The sequence below is a fragment of the Pongo pygmaeus genome, chromosome 15 (assembly GCF_028885625.2).
Source record: "Pongo pygmaeus isolate AG05252 chromosome 15, NHGRI_mPonPyg2-v2.0_pri, whole genome shotgun sequence".
In the NCBI taxonomy this organism is placed as follows: domain Eukaryota; kingdom Metazoa; phylum Chordata; class Mammalia; order Primates; family Hominidae; genus Pongo; species Pongo pygmaeus.
The window spans coordinates 69,365,844-69,386,901 of record NC_072388.2 but is presented as its reverse complement, the minus strand read 5'-3'; the positions used below and the strand labels follow the sequence as shown (position 1 = coordinate 69,386,901).

The following is a 21,058-nucleotide window of genomic DNA, read 5'->3' as shown; positions in this document are numbered from 1 at the left end:
GATAAGAAAAACAAGTGCTTTTTATCAGTTTCCCCCTTTGAAATTCTTTCCCTATACCATTATCCTTTGATCTGCTCTTACAACTACTTTTGTAACTATTTCTGCAAGTTTGCAAGGATTTTGTAAGCTCCTGTTTTCCAGCTGTGCAGTATGGCAATGGTCACAAGACATGCCTGAGTTGTAAAACCTGTCACTGTTTGATAAACTGCCTTTGTTCTCCTTCTGTAAGCTTGCTTACCCACCTTACAGGTTTTGTGCCCTTTTCAGATGTATGTATAAAAGTCAAGCGCTGTCTTTGTTTGGTGTTCAGCCTTTGGATATGAATCTGCTGAATTGGTTGCCACCTAAAAAAATCCTCCTGTCCCACCCATTGGTCTCTCTGGTTTCCTGATTCCCACAACATTAATACTTAATAAGCTCCTATCTATCTATCTATCTATCTATCTATCTATCTATCTATCTGTATGTATGTATGTATTCCATTAGTTCTGTCCCCCTGACTAATACAGATTTTGGTACCAGGAGTGATTCTAGAGGAACAGAATATTAAGGATGGAGTTCTTTTGTTGGTTTTGGGGTTTCTGTGGTTGGTTGCTTAATATGATTAGAACCAAAAATGCTAAGGACTCTACTTCTAATAGTATGGAGAACACTGATAGTACTTGGCACGAACTGTTTAGAGAGTTATGAAAAATAAATGCATTTGACACTCCTGATTCATTGCTCATGAGAGGCAAGAAGTTTAGTGACTCAATACATGATACCTTTGACCATATGTGGAGAACAAGGGAACATAATGAAACGGTTGGTTGCTCCTAAGTCTAGCAGACAAAGTGATGAAAGAAAATGATGAACTCAGGGATTTTATCTCCTGGCCTCAGAGGCAGATGCTGAGCCTCAAATCTGCTAAGATTGCCCTGAGTGACAGTTTTATCTCCTGTAGAGAAAGAGCTGAAATTATGGAAAAACAGAGACAAGCTCTTATCATGTGAGTGGCTGACCTGGAACAAAAGTTGCATACACAGCCTTGTCAGGTGTCTACTGTTAAAGTGAGGACATTGATTGAAAAAGAATGAGACCCTGCATCTTGGAATGGGGATGTGAAGGAGGACCCTGATGAAGCTGGGGACACTGAGTTTGTAAACTCTGATGAGGCTTTCTTTTTTTGCCGGAAGAAACAGCTACCCTATCCCCAGTAGCAGCAGCATCCCCTCCCTGACCCATGCTGCAATCAGCATTTCCACCTTTGTCTGAGGAGATAAACCCTGTGCTGCCTGAGGCAACAGTGATGGTCTCCCCTGAGGCAATCACCAGGCAAGATAATGTTTATTCTCCTCAAGAGCCATTCCCAATGCCCCTGTTTGCTTCTAGACCTATAACTAGACTAAACTAGCAGGTACCTAAAGGTGAGATTGAGAGTGTGACCCATGAGGAAGTGTGTGACACTTGAACTGCTTGAGTTTTCTAATTTACATAAACAGAAATCTAAATAACAGGCATGGGAATGGATATTAATGGTGTGGGATAATGGTGGAAGGAATATAGTGTTGAATCAGGCTGAATTTATTGATCTGGGCCCTCTAACTAGGACTCTGCATTTAATGTTGCAGCTTGGGGAGTTAAAAAAGGGTCTGATCAGTTTTTTTTTTGTTTTGGTTACCTGAAATATGGATTTAAAGATGGCCCACTATGAGTGAACTGGAAATGCCTGATCTCCCTTGATTTAATGTAGAGGAAAGGATCTGAAGGCTTAGGGATATTGGGATGGTGGACTGGATTAGTCACTTTAGACCTACTCATCCCAGCTGGGAGGATCCAGAAGATATACCCTTGACCAATGTCTTGAGAAATAGATTTGTGAGGGCAGCACCTGCATCTTTGAAGAGCCCTATAATTGCTCTTCTCTGTATGTCAGATCTAACCATGGGAACTGCAGTCACTCAACTACAAAATTTATATACAATGGGAATAATTGGATCCCAAAGTGGCAGAGGCCAAGTGGCAGCACTCAACCATCAAAGTCAAGATGGGCATAGCTATCGTAATGGACAGCAGAGGCAAAGCAGCAATCAGAATAGTCTGACTTGTGTAGTCCTCTGGCATTGGCTAATTAATCATGGTGTTCCTAGAAGTGAAATTGATAGGAAGCCTACTGCATTTCTACTTAATTTATACAAGCAGAAAACTTCTAGGTCAAATGGACAAAAGACTAATTCCAATTATAAAAACAGAGAATCACAGCCCCTCGATCAATTTCCAGACTTGAGCCATTTACAGACCCAGAACCCCTTGAATGAAGGGGAGGCTGAGTCCCCTTGAGGAAGGACCCCACTACCTTACCAACAATTTATGCAGTTAATCTTTCTCCCATCCTTCCCCAAGGAAATCTCCAAATCCAGCCTTTTACCAGGGTAAGTGTGTATTGGGGAAAGGGAAAATGATCAGACATTTCGGGGACTACTGGACACTGGCCCGAGCAGGTCCTGAAGGCACAAGTAAGTTACATGAGGAAGTAGCTCAAATGCCCATGGTCTCCACTCCTGCCACCTGCCTTCTCTCCCGCAGCCTGCACCAATGGCCTCATGGGAAATTCCCTATGATCAGTTGACAGAGGAAGAGAAGACTAGGTAGGGCCTGTTCACAGATGGTTCTGCACGATATCCAGGTACCACCCAAAAGTGGACAGCTGTAGCACTAGGACATCCCTGGAGGACAACAGTGAAAAGGAGTCTTCCCAGTGGGCAGAACTTTGAGCAGTGCACCTGGTTGTGCACTTTACATGGAAGGACAAATGGCCAGATGTGCAATTATATACTGATTCATGGGCTGTAGCAATGGTTTTGCTGGATGGTCAGGGACTTCGAAGAAGCATGGCAGAAAAATTGGTGACAAAGAAATTTGGGAAAGAGGTATGTGGACAGACCTCTCTGAGTGGTAAAAACTGTGAAGACATTTGTATCCCATGTGAGTGCTCACCAACGAGTGACCTCGGCAGAGGAGGATTTTAATAGTCAAGTGGATAGGATGACCCGTTCTGTGGACACCACTTGGCCTCTTTCCCCAGCCACTCCTGTCATTGCCCAATAAGCCCATGAACAAAGTGGCCATGGTGGCAGGGAAGGAGGTTATGCATGGGCTCAGCAACATGGACTTCCACTCACCAAGGCTGCTTTGGCTATGGCCACTGCTGAGTGCCCAATTTGCCACCAGTAGAGACCAACACTGAGCCCTCGATATGGCACCATTCCTCAGGGTGATCAGCCAGCTACCTGGTGGCAGGTTAATTATATTGGACCTCTTCCATCATGGAAAGAGCAGAGGTTTGTCCTCACTAGAATAGACACTTTCTCCAGATATGGGTTTGCCTATCCTGCATGCAATGCTTCTGCCAAGACTACCATCAGTGGATTCATGGAATGCCTTATCCACCATCATGGTATTCCATACAGCATTGTCTCTGACCAAGGCACTCACTTTATGGCTAAAGAAGTGGTGGCTTAGTTTCATGCTCATGGAATTCACTGGTCTTACCATGTTCTCCATCATCCTGAAGCAGCTGGATTGATAGTAAAATGGTCTTTTGAAGTCACAATTACAACACCTACTAGGTGACAAGACTTTGCAAGGTTGGGGCAAAGTTCTCCAGAAGGCCGTGTATGCTCTGAATCAGCATCCAATATATGGTACTGTTTCCCCTATAGCCAGGATTCATTGGTCCAGGAATCAAGGGGTGGAAGTGGAAGTGGCACCACTCACCATCACCCCCAGTGATCCACCAGCAAAATTTTTGCTTCCTGTTCCTACAACATTACGTTCTGCTGGCCTAGAGGTCTCAGTTCAAGAAGGAGGAACGCTGCCACCAGGAGACACAACAATTCCATTAAACTGGAAGTTAAGATTGCCACCTGGACACTTTGGGCTCCTCCTACCTTTAAGTCAACAGGCTAAGAAGAAAATTACTGTGTTAGCTGGCATGATTGACCTGGACTATCAAGATGAAATCAGTCTACTAACACACAATGAAGGGAAGGAAGAGTATGCATGGAATACAGGAGATCCATTAGGGCATCTCTTAGTATTACCATGCCCTGTGATTCAGGTCAATGGGAAACTACAACAGCCCAATCCAGGCAGGACTACAGATAGCCCAGACTCTTCAGGAATGAAGGCTTGCGTCATTCCACTAGGAAAAAAACACGACCTGCTGAGGTGCTTGCTGAAGGCAAAAGGGATACTGAATGGGTAGTAGTAGAAGGTAGTCATCAATACCAGCTACGACCATGTGATCAGCTATAGAAATGAGGACTGTAATCGTCATGAGTATTTCCTCCTTCTTTTGTTAAAAACATGTTTGTGCATGTATACACTTGTACTAAGAAAACATCTTCAGTTTATTTCCTTTCTCCTTTATCTTGTGACATAAGATTTATTGACTTCATATCAGCATTTAAGTATTGTTAACTTTATATAATAGTATTTGGGTTGGGGATTGGTGCGTTTCCAGTTGTATGAAGAATAGTTGTGTTATGTTAGGTGTAATTATGACCTTACTATTATCTTTATTTGAAGATTATGTATGATCTCAGGAGTTGTATATGGGTTCAAGTTGACAAGGGGTGGTCTTCTGATCGTTAATACCGAGTGTCAACTTGATTGGATTGAAGGATGCAAAGTATTAATCCTGGGTGTGTCTGTGAGGGTGTTGCCAAATAAGATTAACATATGACTCAGTGGGTTGGGAAAGGCACACCCACCCTTAATCTGGGTGGGCACAATCTAATCAGTTGCCAGCATCGCTAGAATATAAACAGGCAGGAAAATGTGAAAAGAGAGACTGGCCTAGCCTCCCGGGCTACACCTTTCTCCAGTGCTGGATGCTTCCTGCCCTTGAACACTAGCCAGACTAATAAACAAGAAAAGAGAAAAGAATCAATAAATACACTAGAAAATCTAGACAAAATGGATAAATTCCTGGAATTTATCCCCTCCCAAGACTAAACCAGGAAGTCGAATCCCTGAATAGACCAATAAAAAGTTCTGTAATTGAGGCAGTAATTAACAGCCTATCAAGCAAGAAAAGCCCAGGACCAGATGGATTCACAGCCGAATTTTACCAGAGGTACAAAGAGGAGCTGGTACCATTCCTTCTGAAACCATTCCAAACAATAGAAAAAAAAGAGGAACTCCTCCCTAACTCATTTTATGAGGCCAGCATCAACCTGATACCAAAACCTGGCATAGATGCAACAAAAAAAGAAAATTCTAGTCCTGATGAACATCGACACAAAAATCCTCAATAAAATACTGGCAAACAGAATCCAGAAGCATATCAAAAAGCTTATCCACCACGATCAAGTCAGCTTCATCCCTGGAATGCAAGGCTGGTTCAACATACACAAATCAATAAACGTAAATCCATCATATAAACAGAACCAATGACCAAAACCACATGATTATCTCAATAAATGCAGAAAAGGCCTTCGATAACATTCAACACACCTTCAAAAACATTCAGTAAACTAGGCATTGATGGAACATATCTCAAAATAACAAGAGCTATTTATGACAAATCCATAGCCAATATCATACTGAAAGGGCAAAAGCTGGAAGCATTCCCTTTGAAGACCGGCACAAGACAAGGATGCCCTCATCACCGCTCCTATTCAAGATATTATTGGAAGTTCTGGCCAGGGCAATTAGGCAAAAGAAAGAAATAAAGGGTATTCAATAGGAAGAGATGTCTCTGTTTGCAGATGACATGATTGTATATTTAGAAAACCCCACAGTCTTAGCCCAAAAACTCCTAAGCTGATAAGCAACTTCAGCAAAGTCTCAGGATACAAAATCTGTGTGCAAAAATCACAAGCATTCCTATACACCAATAATAGACAAACAGAGAGAGCCAAATCATGAGTGAACTCCCATTCACAATTGCTACAAAGAAAATAAAATACCTGGGAATACAACTTACAAGGGACATGAAGGACCTCTTCAAGGAGAACTACAAACCACTGCTCAAGGAAATAAGAGAAGACAAACAAATGGAAAAAAATTCCATGCTCATGGATAGGAAGAATCAATATCATAAAAATGGCCATGCTGCCCAAAGTAATTTATAGATTCAATCTATTCCCATCAAGCTACCATTGACTTTCTTCACAGAAGTAGAAAAAGCTACCTTAAATTTCATATGGAACGAAAAAAGAGCCCATATAGCCAAGAAGCCTAAGCAAAAAAAAAAAAAAAAAAAAGCTGGAGGCATCATGCTACCTGAGTTCAAACTATTCTACAAGCCTACAATAACCAAAACAGCATGGTACTGGTACAAAAACAGATATATAGACCAATGGAATAGAACAGAGGCTTCAGAAATAATATCATCTACAACATCTACAACCATCTGATCTTAGACCAACCTGCCAGAAACAAGCAATGAGGAAGGATTCCCAATTTAATAAATGGTGCTGGGAAAACTGGCTAGCCATATGCAGAAAACTGAAACTGGACCCCTTCCTTACACTGTATACAAAAATTTACTCAAGATGGGTTAAAGACTTAAACGTAAAACCTAAAACCAGTAAAACCCTAGAAGAAAACCTAGGCAGCACCATTCAGGACATAGACATGGCAAAGACTTCATGATTAAAACACCAAAGAAATTGCAACAAAAGGCAAAATTGAAAAATGGGATCTAATCAAACTAAAGAGCTTCTGCTCAGTGAAAGAAAATATCATCAGAGTGAACAAGCAACCTGAAGAATGGGAGAAAATTTTTGCAATCTATCCATCTGAAAAAGGCCTCATATCCAGAATCTACAAGGAACTTAAAGACATTTCTAAGAAAAAAATAACCCCATCAAAATGTGGGTGAAGGATATAAACAGACACTTGTCAAAAGAAGACATTTATGAGGCCAACAAACATGAAAAAAGGCTCAACATCACTGGTCATTAGAGAAATGAAAATCAAAACCACAAAAAAATCAATACCACCTCACACCAGTTAGAATGGCGATCATTAAAAAGTCAGGAAACAATAGATGCTGGAGAGGATGTGGAGAAATATGATTGCTTTTACACTGTTGGTAGGAGTATAAATTAGTTCAACCATTGTGGAAAACAGTGTGGCAATTCCTCAAGGATCTAGAAGCAGAAATACCATTTGATACAGCAATCCCATTACTGGGTATATATCCAAAGGATTATAAATCATTCTACTATAAAGACACATGCACACATATGTTTACTGCAGCACTATTCACAATAGCAAAGACTTGAAATCAACCCAAATGCCCATCAATGATAGACTGGATACAGAAAATGTGGCACATATACACCATGGAATACTATGCAGCCATAAGAAAGAATGAGTTCATATTCTTTGCAGGAACATGGATGAAGCTGGAAACCATCATCCTCAGCAAACTAGCACAAGAACAGAAAACCAAACACCGCATGTTCTCACTCATAAGTGGGAGTTGAACAATGAGAACACAGGGAGGGGAACATCACACACTGGGGCCTGTTGGGTGGTTGCGGGTAAGGGGAGGGAGGGCATTAGGACAAATACCTAATGCATGCTGGCCTTAAAATCTAGATGATTGGTTAATAGGAGCAGAAAACCACCATGGCACATGTATACCTATGTAAAAAACCTGCACATTCTGCACATATATCCCAGAACTGAAAGTAAAATAAAAATTAGAAAAATTAAATAAAACTTTCAGGAAAAAAAATCAAAAAGTAACAGACGCTGGTGAGGTTGCAGAGAAAACGTGACCCTTATACACTGTTGGTGGGAGTGTGAATTAGTTCAACTATTGTGGTAAACAGTATGGCAGTTCCTCAAAGAGCTAAAAGCAGAACCACCATTTAACTCATCAGTCCCATTACTGAGTATATATCCAGAGGAATATAAAGCATTCTACCATAAAGACACATGCACGTGAATGTTCATTGCAGCACTGTTCACAATAGCAAAGACACAGAATCAAGATAAATGCCCATTAATGACAGACTGAATAAATAAAATGTGGCACATATACCCCATGGAATATTATGTGCCAGAAAAAAAGAATGAGATCATGTCTTTTGTGGGAACATAGATGGAGCTGGAGGCTATCATCCTTTGCAAACCAACGCGGGAACAGAAAACCAAATACCACGTGTTTTCACTTATAAGTGGAAGCTAAATGATAAGAACTTATGAACACAAAGAAGGAAACAACAGACACTGGGGAATACTTGATGGGGGAGGCTGGGAGAGAGAGGAGCAGAAAAGATAACTATTGGGTCCTGGGCTTAATACCTGAGTGATGTAATAATATGTACAACAAACCCCCGTGACACATGTATCTGTGTAACAAACGTACACATGTACCCCCAAACCTAAAATTAAAACTAAAAAAAAAAAAAAGAAACAAGATTCCAAATTCATATTCTGAGGCTAGCCTAATCCTGATAATACAACTTCATAGTAAAGCATATGTTATGTGCTCTCATTTTAGCCTCTTCACCAGAGAAGTTAACATGCTGGATCAGATTAATACAGTCTCGGGTGCATAGGATGCAACCAATGAACTGAAAATGCGTTATTTTCTATTCCGATAATAAAAGAGCCATCAGAAAAAAATCTGCACTCATATAGCATAGACACAGATATTTATTTATCGACTTGCCTCCAGGGCTATGTTATTTCACCTGCCTCTGGCATAATATAATCTGAGGAGATCTAGACTGTTTGAACATACAGAAAACCTTATATGGATTCACTTCATTGAGTATCATGCTGATGGGGCTGCATTGTTGGTTCACTGGAGGTCTTATTAAGAGATATGCATTCCAGGGGTAGGAAAGATTTGGGGACATGATACTTTATTGGAGTATTTAAGGGTATAGTGGTTAAAACCATGGTGGGATATACCCTCAAAGTAAAGGCAAATTGCTGCGTTTTGCATTCCCTAGCGCAAAGAAAAAGGTGGTGCTTGCTATATGCCTCCATGGGTTGTTGAAGCAAACATTTCACACCTATGAATACTACTCTGGCCCATATACTAGACAATAATGAAGTGATCATCTTTGAGTAGGGCCCAAAACAAGAAATGACCTTGCTGTGGGTCCAGGTTGTTATGTGAAGGAGTTAAGGATATGCCACCCCAAAATATGCCAAATTGGCATATTGATTATTTCAAGCTGAAAGCACTTCAAAAACTGCATTTGCAGTAACAGCCATTTAACCTGCTGTTTTCCACATGTAGCAAACCATAAAATTTCCATATAGACCAGGAGGTCAAGACCAGCCTGGCCAACACGGCAAAACCCCATCTCTACTAAAAATACAAGAATTCCTTTGGGAGGCCGAGGTAGGTGGATCACTTGAGGTCAGGAGTTCGAGACCAGCATGGCCAACATGGTGAAACCCCATCTGTACTAAAAATATAAAAATTATTTTTCATATTTATATATAATACACAATATAATATTTTATATAAAACATACATATGAATGTATATAAAAATACAATTAATATTTTATATAAAATATAAAAAATATACAGGCATGGTGGTGCATGTCTGTAATCCCAGCTACTCGGGAGGCTGAGGCAGGAGAATTGGAGAACTGCTTGAGCCTGGAAGGTAGAGGTTGCAGTAAGCCAAAATTGCACCACTGCACTCCAGCCTGGGTGACAGAGTAAGACTCTGTCTCAAAAAAAAAAAAAAATTTAGCCAGATGTGGTGGCACATGCCTATCATCTCAGCTACTCAGAAGGCAGAGGCATGAGAATTGCTTGAGCCTGGGAGGTGGAGGTTGCAGTGAGCTGAGATCACACCACTGCACTCCAGCCTGAGTAACAGAGTGAAACTGTCGAAAAGAGAAAAAAAAAGTTCCATAGATGTTGGGAACAGGCCCCCAAATCTGGCCATAAACTGGCCCCAAAACTGGCCATAAGTAAAATCTCTGCAGCACTGTGACATGTTCGTGATGGCCATGACACCCACACTGAAGGTCGTGGATTTACCGGATGAGGGCAAGGAACACCTGGCCCACCCAGGGTGGAAAACCACTTAAAGGCGTTCCTAAACCACAAACAACGGCATGAGCAATCTGTGCCTTAAGGACATGTTGCTGCTGCAGATAACTACCCAGAGCCCATCCCTTTGTTTCCTGTAAGGAATACTTTTAGTTAATCTATAATATATAGAAATAATGCTTATCACTGGCTTGCTGTCAATAAATATGTGGGTCAAACTGCTTGGGGCTCTCAGCTCTGAAGGCTGTGAAATTTCCCACTCCACATGCTGTATTTGTGTGTGTGTCTTTAATTCCTCTAGCACCACTGGGTTAAGGTCTCCACGACTGAGCTGGTCTCAGCACATAGAGAAAGATGGTTTTCCTGTACTAGGACAAGACAATAATCCTATTACCAGGGACTGGAAATGGTGCTGCAATGGACCTGTACAAATAAACTTAGTAACACTTAACCTTCTACTAGGTTTACCCCTCCCCTGTATATCTCCTAGTGACCTTCCTGGAATTACTGCCCTTAGCCTAGATCCTTTTGTCCTGTCATTTCTTCATAGACGTATTGTTCTTCGTCTAAAAAAATATAAAAGCTTTCTGCTTTGGCCATTTCTTCAGATCTTCACTCTCTTGTGAGGATCCCCCTGTACATGTAAAAAGTAATAAAACTTGTATCCTTTTCTCCTCTTAATCTGTCTTGCATCAATATCATTCCTAGACCCAGTCAGAGATGGGTGGAGGTGATCCGTAACATTCCCTACAAATTTTGGTGCCCAACGTGGGGCATCCTTCACTGGCTGGAACACTGCTTGCTCAAAACTGCTGCACCTGAAATCCTGGCCCTCTGACAAAAGGCCAGCAAAGGTAAGAATTCTTAATACTGTCAGTCTGCTGGATCTCTGCCTGTGGGCAAGGTGAGAGTGGTAAGACTCTTTTCTTCCTCTTTTCCTCTCTAAATTTAGACTGGCAGGAGAAAATATTTATGTGAACTAGTTTTGGGGGCAAAGTGACTTTGGTGTTTGTGAGTAGTCTTGTTTTCTATTTGATCTTCTCCCCCCAGAGTTAATCTTTGCTTTCCTTTTGTCTTTTGAGGTAGTTTGTTATAAGGGGGAAAATAATATGAATATTCTCATTTCATCTTGTTTTATGTCTTGAGAGCTTGGCTTTGTAACCAAGTGAGAAGTTCTCTCTCTCTGGTCTCTGCCACTTGGGGAACATGATTGTCAAGTCATGTCTGGCAGCCAGCCAAAGGGCTGGGAACTTGAGATGCAAAGTGACAAGCAGGACTCTCCTTGTCTGACTGTGCCAGCTCTCAGGGGTGTTTTCTCTTAAGAAGAAGCTCTAATTTATAAGTAGCTTTTGTCATCTCAAACTTTGTTGCTTAGTGCAACATGGAGGTCACACATAATGACCTCCATTGTATGTCCACATATATGTAATACATATACAATGTATATTACATATATGTAATTGTATATGTATTACATATATGTATATTCTATACATATGTGTACACTGTATACACTGTATATGTACATTGTATACATATATGTATACATACATACACATCATATATGTATTACATATATGTGAACATACAATGTATTACATATATGTGGACATATATGATGTATATGTATATGTGGGCATATACTTACATGTGTACACTGTATATGTGTATGTATATGTATATATATATACACAAAATTGAGCACTGTAATGCATATACACATACATTGTATAGGTATGCACGTAGACAATGTAGCACACCATAAAAGTTCCATAGAGACCGGTGTTGTGTAATACATATACACAATGGAGTACTATTTTCCTTATCCATTCATCTGCTGATGGACACTAGGTTCCTTCCAAATCTTGGCTATTATGAATAGTGCTGCAATAAACACAGGAGTGCAGACATCTCTGACATACTGATTTCATTTCTTTTGGCTAAACACCTACCAGTGGGATTAGTGGATTTTATGGTAACTCTACCTTCAGTTTGTTGAAGAACCTCCAAACTCTTCTCCATAGTGGTTGTACTAATTTACATTCCCACCAACAGTTACAAGGGTTCCCTTTCCCCCACATCCTCGCCAGGATTTGTTATTGCCTGTCTTTCAGATAAAAGCCATTTTAACTGGGGTAAAAAGATATCTTATTATAGTTTCCATTTGCTGATGATTGATGATGTTGAGCATCTTTTCACATACCTGTTTGCCATTAGTATGTCTTCTTTTGAGAAAGGTCTATTCAGATATTTTGTCCGTTTTTTAAATAGAAATATTAGATTTTTTCACTATAAAGTTGTTAGAGCTCCTTACATATTCTGGTTATTAATCCCTTGTCATATGAGTGGTTTGAAAATATTTTCTTCCATTCTGTGGGTTGTCTCTTCATTTTGTTGATAGTTTCCTTTGCTTTGCAGAAGGTTTTTAACTTGATGTGATCCCATTTGTCCATTTTTGCTTTGATTGCCTGTGCTTTCGGGGTATGACTCAAGAAGTTTTTGCCCAGAGCAGTGTCCTGTAAAGTTTCCTCCAATATTTTCTTGTAGTAGTTTCATAGTTTGAGGTCCTAGATATGTCTTTAATCCATTTTTTAAATTTTTATGTATGTTGTAAGACAGGGGGTCTAGTTTCATTCTTCTGCATATGGACGTCCAGTTTTCCTAGCACCATTTATTGATGAGACTGTCTTTTCTCCAATGTATGTTCTTGGCACTTTTGTCAAAAAATTAGTCCATTGTAGATGTATGGGTTTATTTCTGGGTTTTCTCTTCTGTTCCACTGGTGTATGTGACTCATTTTGAGCGCATCAGCAATGTCAGTGAGAACAGCTGAGAGGAATTCAGGCAGTAGAACTAGTACACTATTGACTGCAGCAGGTGATGAGACAGCAAATGACAACTGCAGTGTGATCTTTAGCAAGTGACTGAGTTTAAGTTTCATCATCACTAAAATTCATTCATTCATTGAAAGCCTATTATAAGGCCAGACACGATGGCTTATACCCATAATCCCAACCCTTTGCAGGGACTGAGGCAGGAGGATTGCCTGAGGCCAGGAGTTTTAGATCAGCCTGGGCAACACAGCAAGACCCTATTGCTACAAAAAATAATTCAAAAAAATAAACAAAAAGAAAGCCAAGTTTGTGTTGGCAACTGTTACAGGTACTGGAGATAAAGCAGTGAACAAGAAGCAGTGGGGCAGATGGCACAGCAAATGCAAAGATCTAAACTAAACCAAATGTATTTGTTTGAGAAACAGAAAAAAGTTCAGTGTAGATGTATTGAATGAGGGAAGGGGGTTGTGGTAGTAGACGAGTTAGAGAGCTTGACAAAAGCCAGATTATCTGGTCTTAGAGGCAATGTTAAGGATATCGATTTTTTTCTACCTGAGATGGAAATGACTGAAATATTTAGATTGGGGCATGACATGATCTGATTTACATTTTTGTAAGATTGCTCCAGCTGAGGGAAGAATAGATGGGAGATATCGAGTGAGCAGCAGAAAAAACTTTCAGGAAGAACAGTAGAAGTAGAGGCAGTACATACTGGTGGTTTGTAATAAGCTGGTAGTATCAGAGATGGTCAGATAGACTGTATTTCATACATAGCAACAACTATACTTTTGATGGGTTGAATGTAGAATGCAAGGGAAAGAATGGAATCAAAAGCTGTTCTTAAGATATTCATATGAACTGAGTAAACTGAGTTACTCAAGAAAGGGGAACAGCTAAGAGAGGTATCAGTTTAGGGGTATAAGGGTTAGAAATTCTCATTTTATCATAATTTAAGATGCCTGCTAGGCATCTAAATTTTGAGATGTCAGGTAGGCAACTGGGTTACACAAGACTGAAGCTCAGTGAAGAGACATGACAGCTGGCATATTAATGGCATTAGAGCCAGGGGTCTGAATTAGACTTCTTATAAAGATAGCATATATATACAGAAGAATAAAGAGTACCAATCAAAAAGGACAATAGAAGATAAAACAATTATAAATGCCTTGTGGATATCTGCTGTCATCAATAGCTGGGGTCAGCAGTGCAACTTGCAGCGAGCACTTGAAAATTAAAGCAATAATACTGCTATCAGGTCTAAACTTTAAAATCAACATGTAATAGGCCAGAGCAGAGATTTGCAATGCTAAAGGCAGTGACTTCACTGTAATCTGTGTTATGGGCTGTGTTGTATGCCTGCAAAATTCATCTGCTGAAGTACCTCAGAATGTAACCATATTTGGAGAAAAGGTCTTTAAAGAGGTAAGTAAGTTAAAATGTGGTCCTTAGGGTGGGCCCTAATCTAATATGAATGATGTCCTTATAAGAAGAGGAAAGTTGGAAACAGACATGTGTGCACACAGAGGAAAGACCATGTGAAGACAGAGGTAGAAGATATGGCCATCTGCAAGCCAAGGAGAGAAGCCTCTGAGGAAACCAACTCTACCCGCACCCTGATCTTGGACTTCCAGACTCCACAGCTGTGAAAAAATAAATTTTCATTGTTCAAATTACACAATCTGTAGTATTAGTTATAGTAACATTAACAAACGAATATCGTCTGATTAAATGTAATAATAATACAACAAAGAAAAAAGTGTGTCAATCAGAAAAGAGTTTCATCACCTAAGGAAGCATAGAAAAAATAAAATATGCAGGAATTTGAAACTAAATAGGTAAGGGCAAAAAGTTGGAACAAATGCTATGTCAAAGGAGAGGTAGGTAAGTCCCAAATACAAACATATTCATGAGTTGGTCATCAAAGAGGCTGATAGACTAAAATACTGAAGTAGGAGGGGACTGAAGGAGACAAGAGAGATTAGAAAGACAAAGTGAATATATGACAGGAAATGTGCAAAAATAGAGCAAGGTGTGATTAAGGTGAGGCAAGGTTTCCACTAATTTTGTAAATGGTAGATTGAAGTTTCCACTACATTCTACATTTTTTACATAACTCAAGGTCATAAACAGAAAGGTTAGTTCAGACAGAAAGTGTCACTTCTTGTGTCAGAGACTGCCAATGGCCTCCCAATATCCATTCTCCCATTTTCAGTTAATAATAATAACCTTGATTTTTATGGTTGGCACATTTCTATCCCTGAGATTACAAGAAGTCTATGACATTTCCAGGAGGTCTTCTTTGCCCTTCCTTCATTACCTTCCTGGAATGTAGATATGATGGTTGAAGTTCCAAAATCCATCTTAAGCATCTTGGACCATGAAGTAAACGCTACACTCCAGGGGTGAGCCACTGCACCCGGCCTGATTCCATAATTTTTCTCAATTGTTTCCTCTGAGTAGAATCTCGTTTTCTCTGTCATTTGCTTTCCTACATATTAAAGCTCCCTCATTGTTTGTTTTTTTTAAATTTATTTACTTTTATTATTTTTTAATAGAGATGGAGTCTTGCTCTGTTACCCAGGCTAGAGTGCAGTGCTTCAATCACACCTCACTGCAGCCTCGAACCCCTGAGCTCAAATGATCCTCCCGCCTCAGCCTCTAGAGTAACTGGGACTACAGGCATATCACCACGCCCAACTAGCTTCCTTGTTCTTCCATTGTTACTGGAAAGGGGTCCTGATCCAGACCCCAACAGAGGGTTCTTGAACCTTGTGCAAGAAAGAATTTGGGGCAAGTCCATAGAGTAAAGTGAAAGCAAGTTTATGAAGAAAGTAAAGGAATAAAGAATGGCTGTTCCATAGGCAGAGCAGCCCTGAGGGCTGCTGGTTGGCTATTTTTATGGTTATTTCTTGATTATATGCTAAACAAGGGGTGGATTATTCATGAGTTTTAGGGGAAATGGGTGGGCTATTCCTGGAACTGAGGGTTCCTCCCCTTTTCAGACCATATAGGGTAACTTCCTGATGTTGCCATGGCATTTGTAAACTGTCATGGCACTGGTAGGAGTGTCTTTTAGCATGCTAATGCATTATAATTAGCATTTGATGAGCAGTGAGGATGACCAGAGGTCACTTTAATCGCCATCTTGGTTTTGGTGGGTTTTGGCTGGCTTCTTTACCACATTCTTTTATCAGCAAGGTCTTTGTGACCTGTACCTTGTGCTGACCTATCTCATCCTGTGACTTAGAATGCCTAACTTCCTGAGGATGCAGCCCAGTAGGTCTCAGCCTTATTTTACCCAGCCCCTATTCAAGATGGAGTCGCTCCAGTTCAAAAGCCTCTGACACCATTATTCCTATACTTCTATTAGGGAATAAAGGCAATTTACATATCCCATCTCTCACTCTACTTATTACCAGCATTTCCTCAACTTGTTTAGGATACTTTTTTCTTTCACTGCCCTATGTATTTCTTTTGAAGCTGTGTGCTCAGATGAAAAGGACAATTTTCCCAGGTACTGAGAGGTGATGCCCCCACCACCATCCCCACAGTGGTCTAAAAGAAACCTTGTGTTTTTTTCCTTACAAATCTCCTCATTGATGACTTCTTGATCTTCCCCCCATTTCTATTTGATCTTTTCTCTCTTGACATTCCAATGTCATTTATTTTATTTTATCTATTTATTTTTTGAGATGGAGTCTTGCTCCATCACCCAGCCTAGAGTGCAGTGGCACAATCTCCACTCACTGCAACCTCCGCCTCCTGGGTTCAAGCGATTCTCCTGCCTCAGCCTCCCATGTAGCTGGGACTACAGGCCCGCGCCACCACACCCAGCTAATTTTTTTGTATTTTTAGTAGAGATGGGGTTTCACCATGTTGGTCAGGCTGCTCTTGAACTCCTGACCTCAAGTGATCCGCCCACCTTGGCCTCCCAAAGTGCTGGGATTACAGGTGTGAGCCACCCCGCCCAGCCGCCAATGTCATTTATTTATATTATACTTTTTTTCATTTATCATTCTCTGCCTTTTATAACGATCATTTTATTCACTAATCCAACCAACATATGAAGAGCTACTATCAATCCCGTTTTAGGATGGGGAAACAGAGTTCAGAGATGTTGGATTCCTTGCTCAATGACAGACAAGTTTAAGGGAATGGCATGGAAACTTGAGCCCAAGTTGTAAGTCATAATCTGTGTTATTTCCACTATCCCATCTTTTTTTTTTTGAGACAAAGTTTCACTCTTGTTGCCCAGGCTGGAGTGCAATGGCGCAATCTCGGCTCACTGCAACCTCTGCCTCCTGGGTTCAAGCGATTCTTCTGCCTCAGCCCCCCGAGTAGCTGGGATTATAGGTACCTGCCACCACACCCAGCTAATTTTTTGTATATTTAGTAGAGACAGGGTTTCACCATGTTGACCAGGCTGGTCTTGAACTTCTGACCTCAGGTGATCCACCCGCCTCGGCCTCCCAAAGTGCTGGGATTACAGGCGTGAGCCACTGTGCTCAGCCTCCACTATTCCATCTTAATTTCTCTCAGAGTGAGCAAATAAGAGGCCTTCCTGCGGAATCTGCCCCATCTCCTTCTGTTTGGTAAACATAGTAGCTGCTGCTTTGGTTTTTTACTCTAAATTTAAATGTCTTTACATTGGTCTTGCACTTTCTAGTCCTCTAAGATCCCCACCAATCCCTGTGGTCTAACTCCAGGTTGCTTCACAAGGTTGTCACCTTCCTGGCTCTTTAGGCTTTTGTGTTTTTGACCCCTGAAGTTTCATTCAAGTTCAGTTTGGAATGTCTCATTCCAAAAGTCAGGAAGACTGGCCTAAAGTTATACCTAAGTCGTGCATTAACCTTATTGTAAGAGTTAAAACATTAAAAAGATTGAATTTTCCCAGTTGCCAAAAGAATGAGACATTCCCCCACCCCCCTTTCTTAAAACATTTTCTTGAGCAAATTGTAATTGTAATCCGTGTGTGTGTGTGTGTGTGTGTGTGTATCTTTTTAAAAGCTAAATAAGCCTCTTGTCAGATAAAACCCAGGAATCGTTTTCTTCAGGTCCCAGGAGCCAACTCCTTGAAATTTAAGTATCAAGGTAGACAGTGTCCCTAGGTTCCAGGCTCGCGGGAGTTACCCGAAGCGCCTTGCTCCAAGCCGTAAGTACCTGTTTGTCACAGAGATAACGTTTTATTTTTCCTTTGGATAAAGGCAATTAACCAACACAGGCGGCCACTCCAACGGTGAACTACCAAAAACTGAATACCAAACCATGTTAACTCGTCTTACATGAGAACATGCGTGTGCTTTGGCTACATAAAAGGTGAGATTTTTGTCTCTCTTTGCAATCTCATTAGTGGATTGCCTGTAACACCCATTCCGGTCTGGTTCGATGCTTACAGAATAATACAACTTTTTTTTCTCTTCTACATTTGTGGAGATTTTCTAGGATGGCAGGAGATTTTTTTTAAATTTTTTTTCTCGACAATATTAATTTATTTAGGTCCCTTACTTTTACTAGCCACCCCCTTCCCACTTGCTTCCAATGGCAAATTAGAATGGTAACTTGTCCCTTGCTCACCTCATGCTTGGCTTTGGGAACCCGTGAGAAACTGCAATCCGTTGGTGATAGGAACCACGATTCCCAGCATTCCCAGTGCTCCGAGTCCTTCGGGCTTCCTTTTCCGGGTCTCGAGGCTGCTGAAACCGAAAGCGCTGTGCTGTAGGCGCAGCGCCGAGATTGATTCACCTTCACCTGTGCTGCACTCCAGCTGACCCAAGTAGGAAGCCAGACGAGCTCTAAAACATGAACGGAAGAGTGGATTATTTGGTCACTGAGGAAGAGATCAATCTTACCAGAGGGCCCTCAGGTATGTGCGGAACGGGTCATATCTGATAGTAGGGGATTAGAGGGTGTAATTGCAGACATCTCTGCTGCTGAGCCGGATTCACCTGGCCTCGGGGCGGACAGGCCCCAACCTAGAGGTTTCGTGCAACGCTTTGGGGTGCTTAGAGAAAATATATTGAAATCCATCATTAGCCAGATACGGGTCTGAGGAATCCACCTCAAAATCCAGTCGGATGACCACAGATATATATAGTCAAGAAGGGGTTCTTTGTGCAAATCGTGCTAGAAAAGCCTTTTTAAAAGCCTGCTTTTTTAGCCTGCTTATCGTGGACTCCACATCCTTCTTTCCGTTGCCTGTTCTATCCCTTCCCCTATGAGGGACCGTTTAGTAAAATGGGAGCATAAACGGTGTGGTCTCTGAATGCATAGCCGTTTTCCTGCTGCTAGGATCCCTCCCTCGCTCCTTTGATTTCTGGGAAATTCATTTACAATGTCAACTAGAATGTTAAAGCAGGAAGAGCCCTTAGAAATCTTTTATTACACAGGTTCCCAAACTTGGTTCCGCCACAAAATTACCCAGGGCTTTAAAAAAAAGAAAAGAAAAAGTTAAATCTTATCTCCCATCTGCAGGGATTTGGATTCAAACGGATTTATTTTATTTATTTATTTTTTTTTTATGAACGCCTCATGTGATTTTGAGCAGCCAAACTGCTATCCTCTTCCCCACTGAGGCTCTTCATTAAACCGGGCTCTTGACATTACTACATTCTGCCTTCTTTCGACTTTGTTTACTTTCCTTTACAGCTATTTAGTTGATCAATTAAGAGCTCTTTAGCTTTGGAATTACAGTATCTGGGTCCAAATCTTGTATCTGACCTCTTACTGATTCTTTGATACTTATTGGCTAACTTAACTGATGTAAGCCTTAGTTTATCATCTCTAAAATGGGGATGGTTATAAATATACTTCATAGTGTTGTGAGAATGAAGTGAGTTAATCCATGTAAAATGTTTACAACATTGCTTGACCTATGGTAAGCAGTATATGTTTCCTACTATTGTTATTGTTAATGGATAAATAGCTAAACTGACACAGTAAATCCTACTAATACTGTATTCCAAGAGTCTCTAATAAATCAAGTACTCTGAGCTCCATCTCTGAAATGTTCCTGAAATTCTTTCACTCCTGTTTCCCTTGCCACTACCTAGGACAGTCCATCACCTTTTCTCATCTGCAGTTCTGCAGTAGCTTAATCATCATGGATAGATTATTCTTTATAAAATATAACTTTCAGAATTATCCATACTTTGTGTCTCCTTTTCATTTCTTTCTCTTTTTTTTTTTTTTTTTTTGAGACAGGGTCTCACTCTGTTGCCCAGGCTAGAGTGCAGCGGCACGATCTCAGCCCACTGCAGCCTCTCCCTCTTAGGCTCAAGCAATCCTCCCACCTCAGCCTCCTGAGTAACGGATACCATGGGTGTGCATTGCCACGCCCAGCTAATTTTTTTGTATTTTTGGTAGAGACGATGTTTCACTACGTTGCCCAGGCTGGTCTCATTTAAACTCCTGAGTTTAGATGATCCACCCACCTGTGCCTCCCAAAGTTCTGGGATTACAGGTGTGAGCCACTGTGCCCTGCCTTCCTTTCTATTATTAAAAATTGGAAGTTGGTTTTACTTAATGGAATATAACTCATCACTAATATCATTATTAATATATATATTTTTTTAGGGACGAGGTCTCACTTTGTTGCCTAGGCTGGTCTTGAACTCCTGGACTCAGGCAGTCCTCCTGCCTTGGCCTTCCAAAGTGCTGGGATTACAGTCATGAGCCACCATGCCTGACCTATCACTAATCTTAATGGATTAGTGTCATGCTCCATATGTGCGCCTAAACTTTTGTCAAAGGCTCATTTGGTATGCCCAAGTTTCTTGGATTCATTTTTTTTGCTATTTTATATAAATTTATCCTTCACTCACTGTTAATATTTATTGACTTTTGAGGCTAACATAGAAAGTTACTTTTAAATCAAAGTCTGTTTTTTTGTACTTTTCATCCATTGGTAACTTGTTCTCTTAGGACCAATTAAAACAATGCTAGTTCCTTTTCTGATTGCTGTGCAAGTATTTATTTAAAGGCTCTAGTTGTTCTGCTCCTGTTTTACCTCTTTCTTCTTTATCCTAAATATCTTCAGTTATTTTACTACCCTTGAGATGTTTGAGATTTGATTCTTGCCTTTTGCTTAAGAATTTAATGTACTTTGACATAGTCCTTTTGCTCTGGCATCCAAAGTATTTTCAGATCTCCTGTCTAGAGCAGAGCAGGACCCTGATGTTATCTCTTGTTCTAAACAT

General features: G+C 40.6%; 2 protein-coding genes across 2 annotated transcripts in view; one reads left to right on the top strand and one right to left on the bottom strand.

Annotated features, from left to right (window-relative positions):
• Positions 1–18,655, bottom strand: part of ADAM21 (ADAM metallopeptidase domain 21) — a 41,658-nt gene extending 23,003 nt beyond the window's left edge. Inside the window, exon 1 of the mRNA XM_054447387.2 lies at positions 18,438–18,655. The gene's annotated coding sequence lies outside the window, so the exon portion shown is untranslated. The remainder of the gene's footprint in view (positions 1–18,437) is intronic.
• Positions 17,673–21,058, top strand: part of SYNJ2BP (synaptojanin 2 binding protein) — a 51,568-nt gene continuing 48,182 nt past the window's right edge. The window contains exon 1 of the mRNA XM_054447391.2: positions 17,673–18,726. Coding sequence (XP_054303366.1) covers positions 18,663–18,726 — 64 coding nt within the window. The 5' untranslated portion in view covers positions 17,673–18,662. The remainder of the gene's footprint in view (positions 18,727–21,058) is intronic.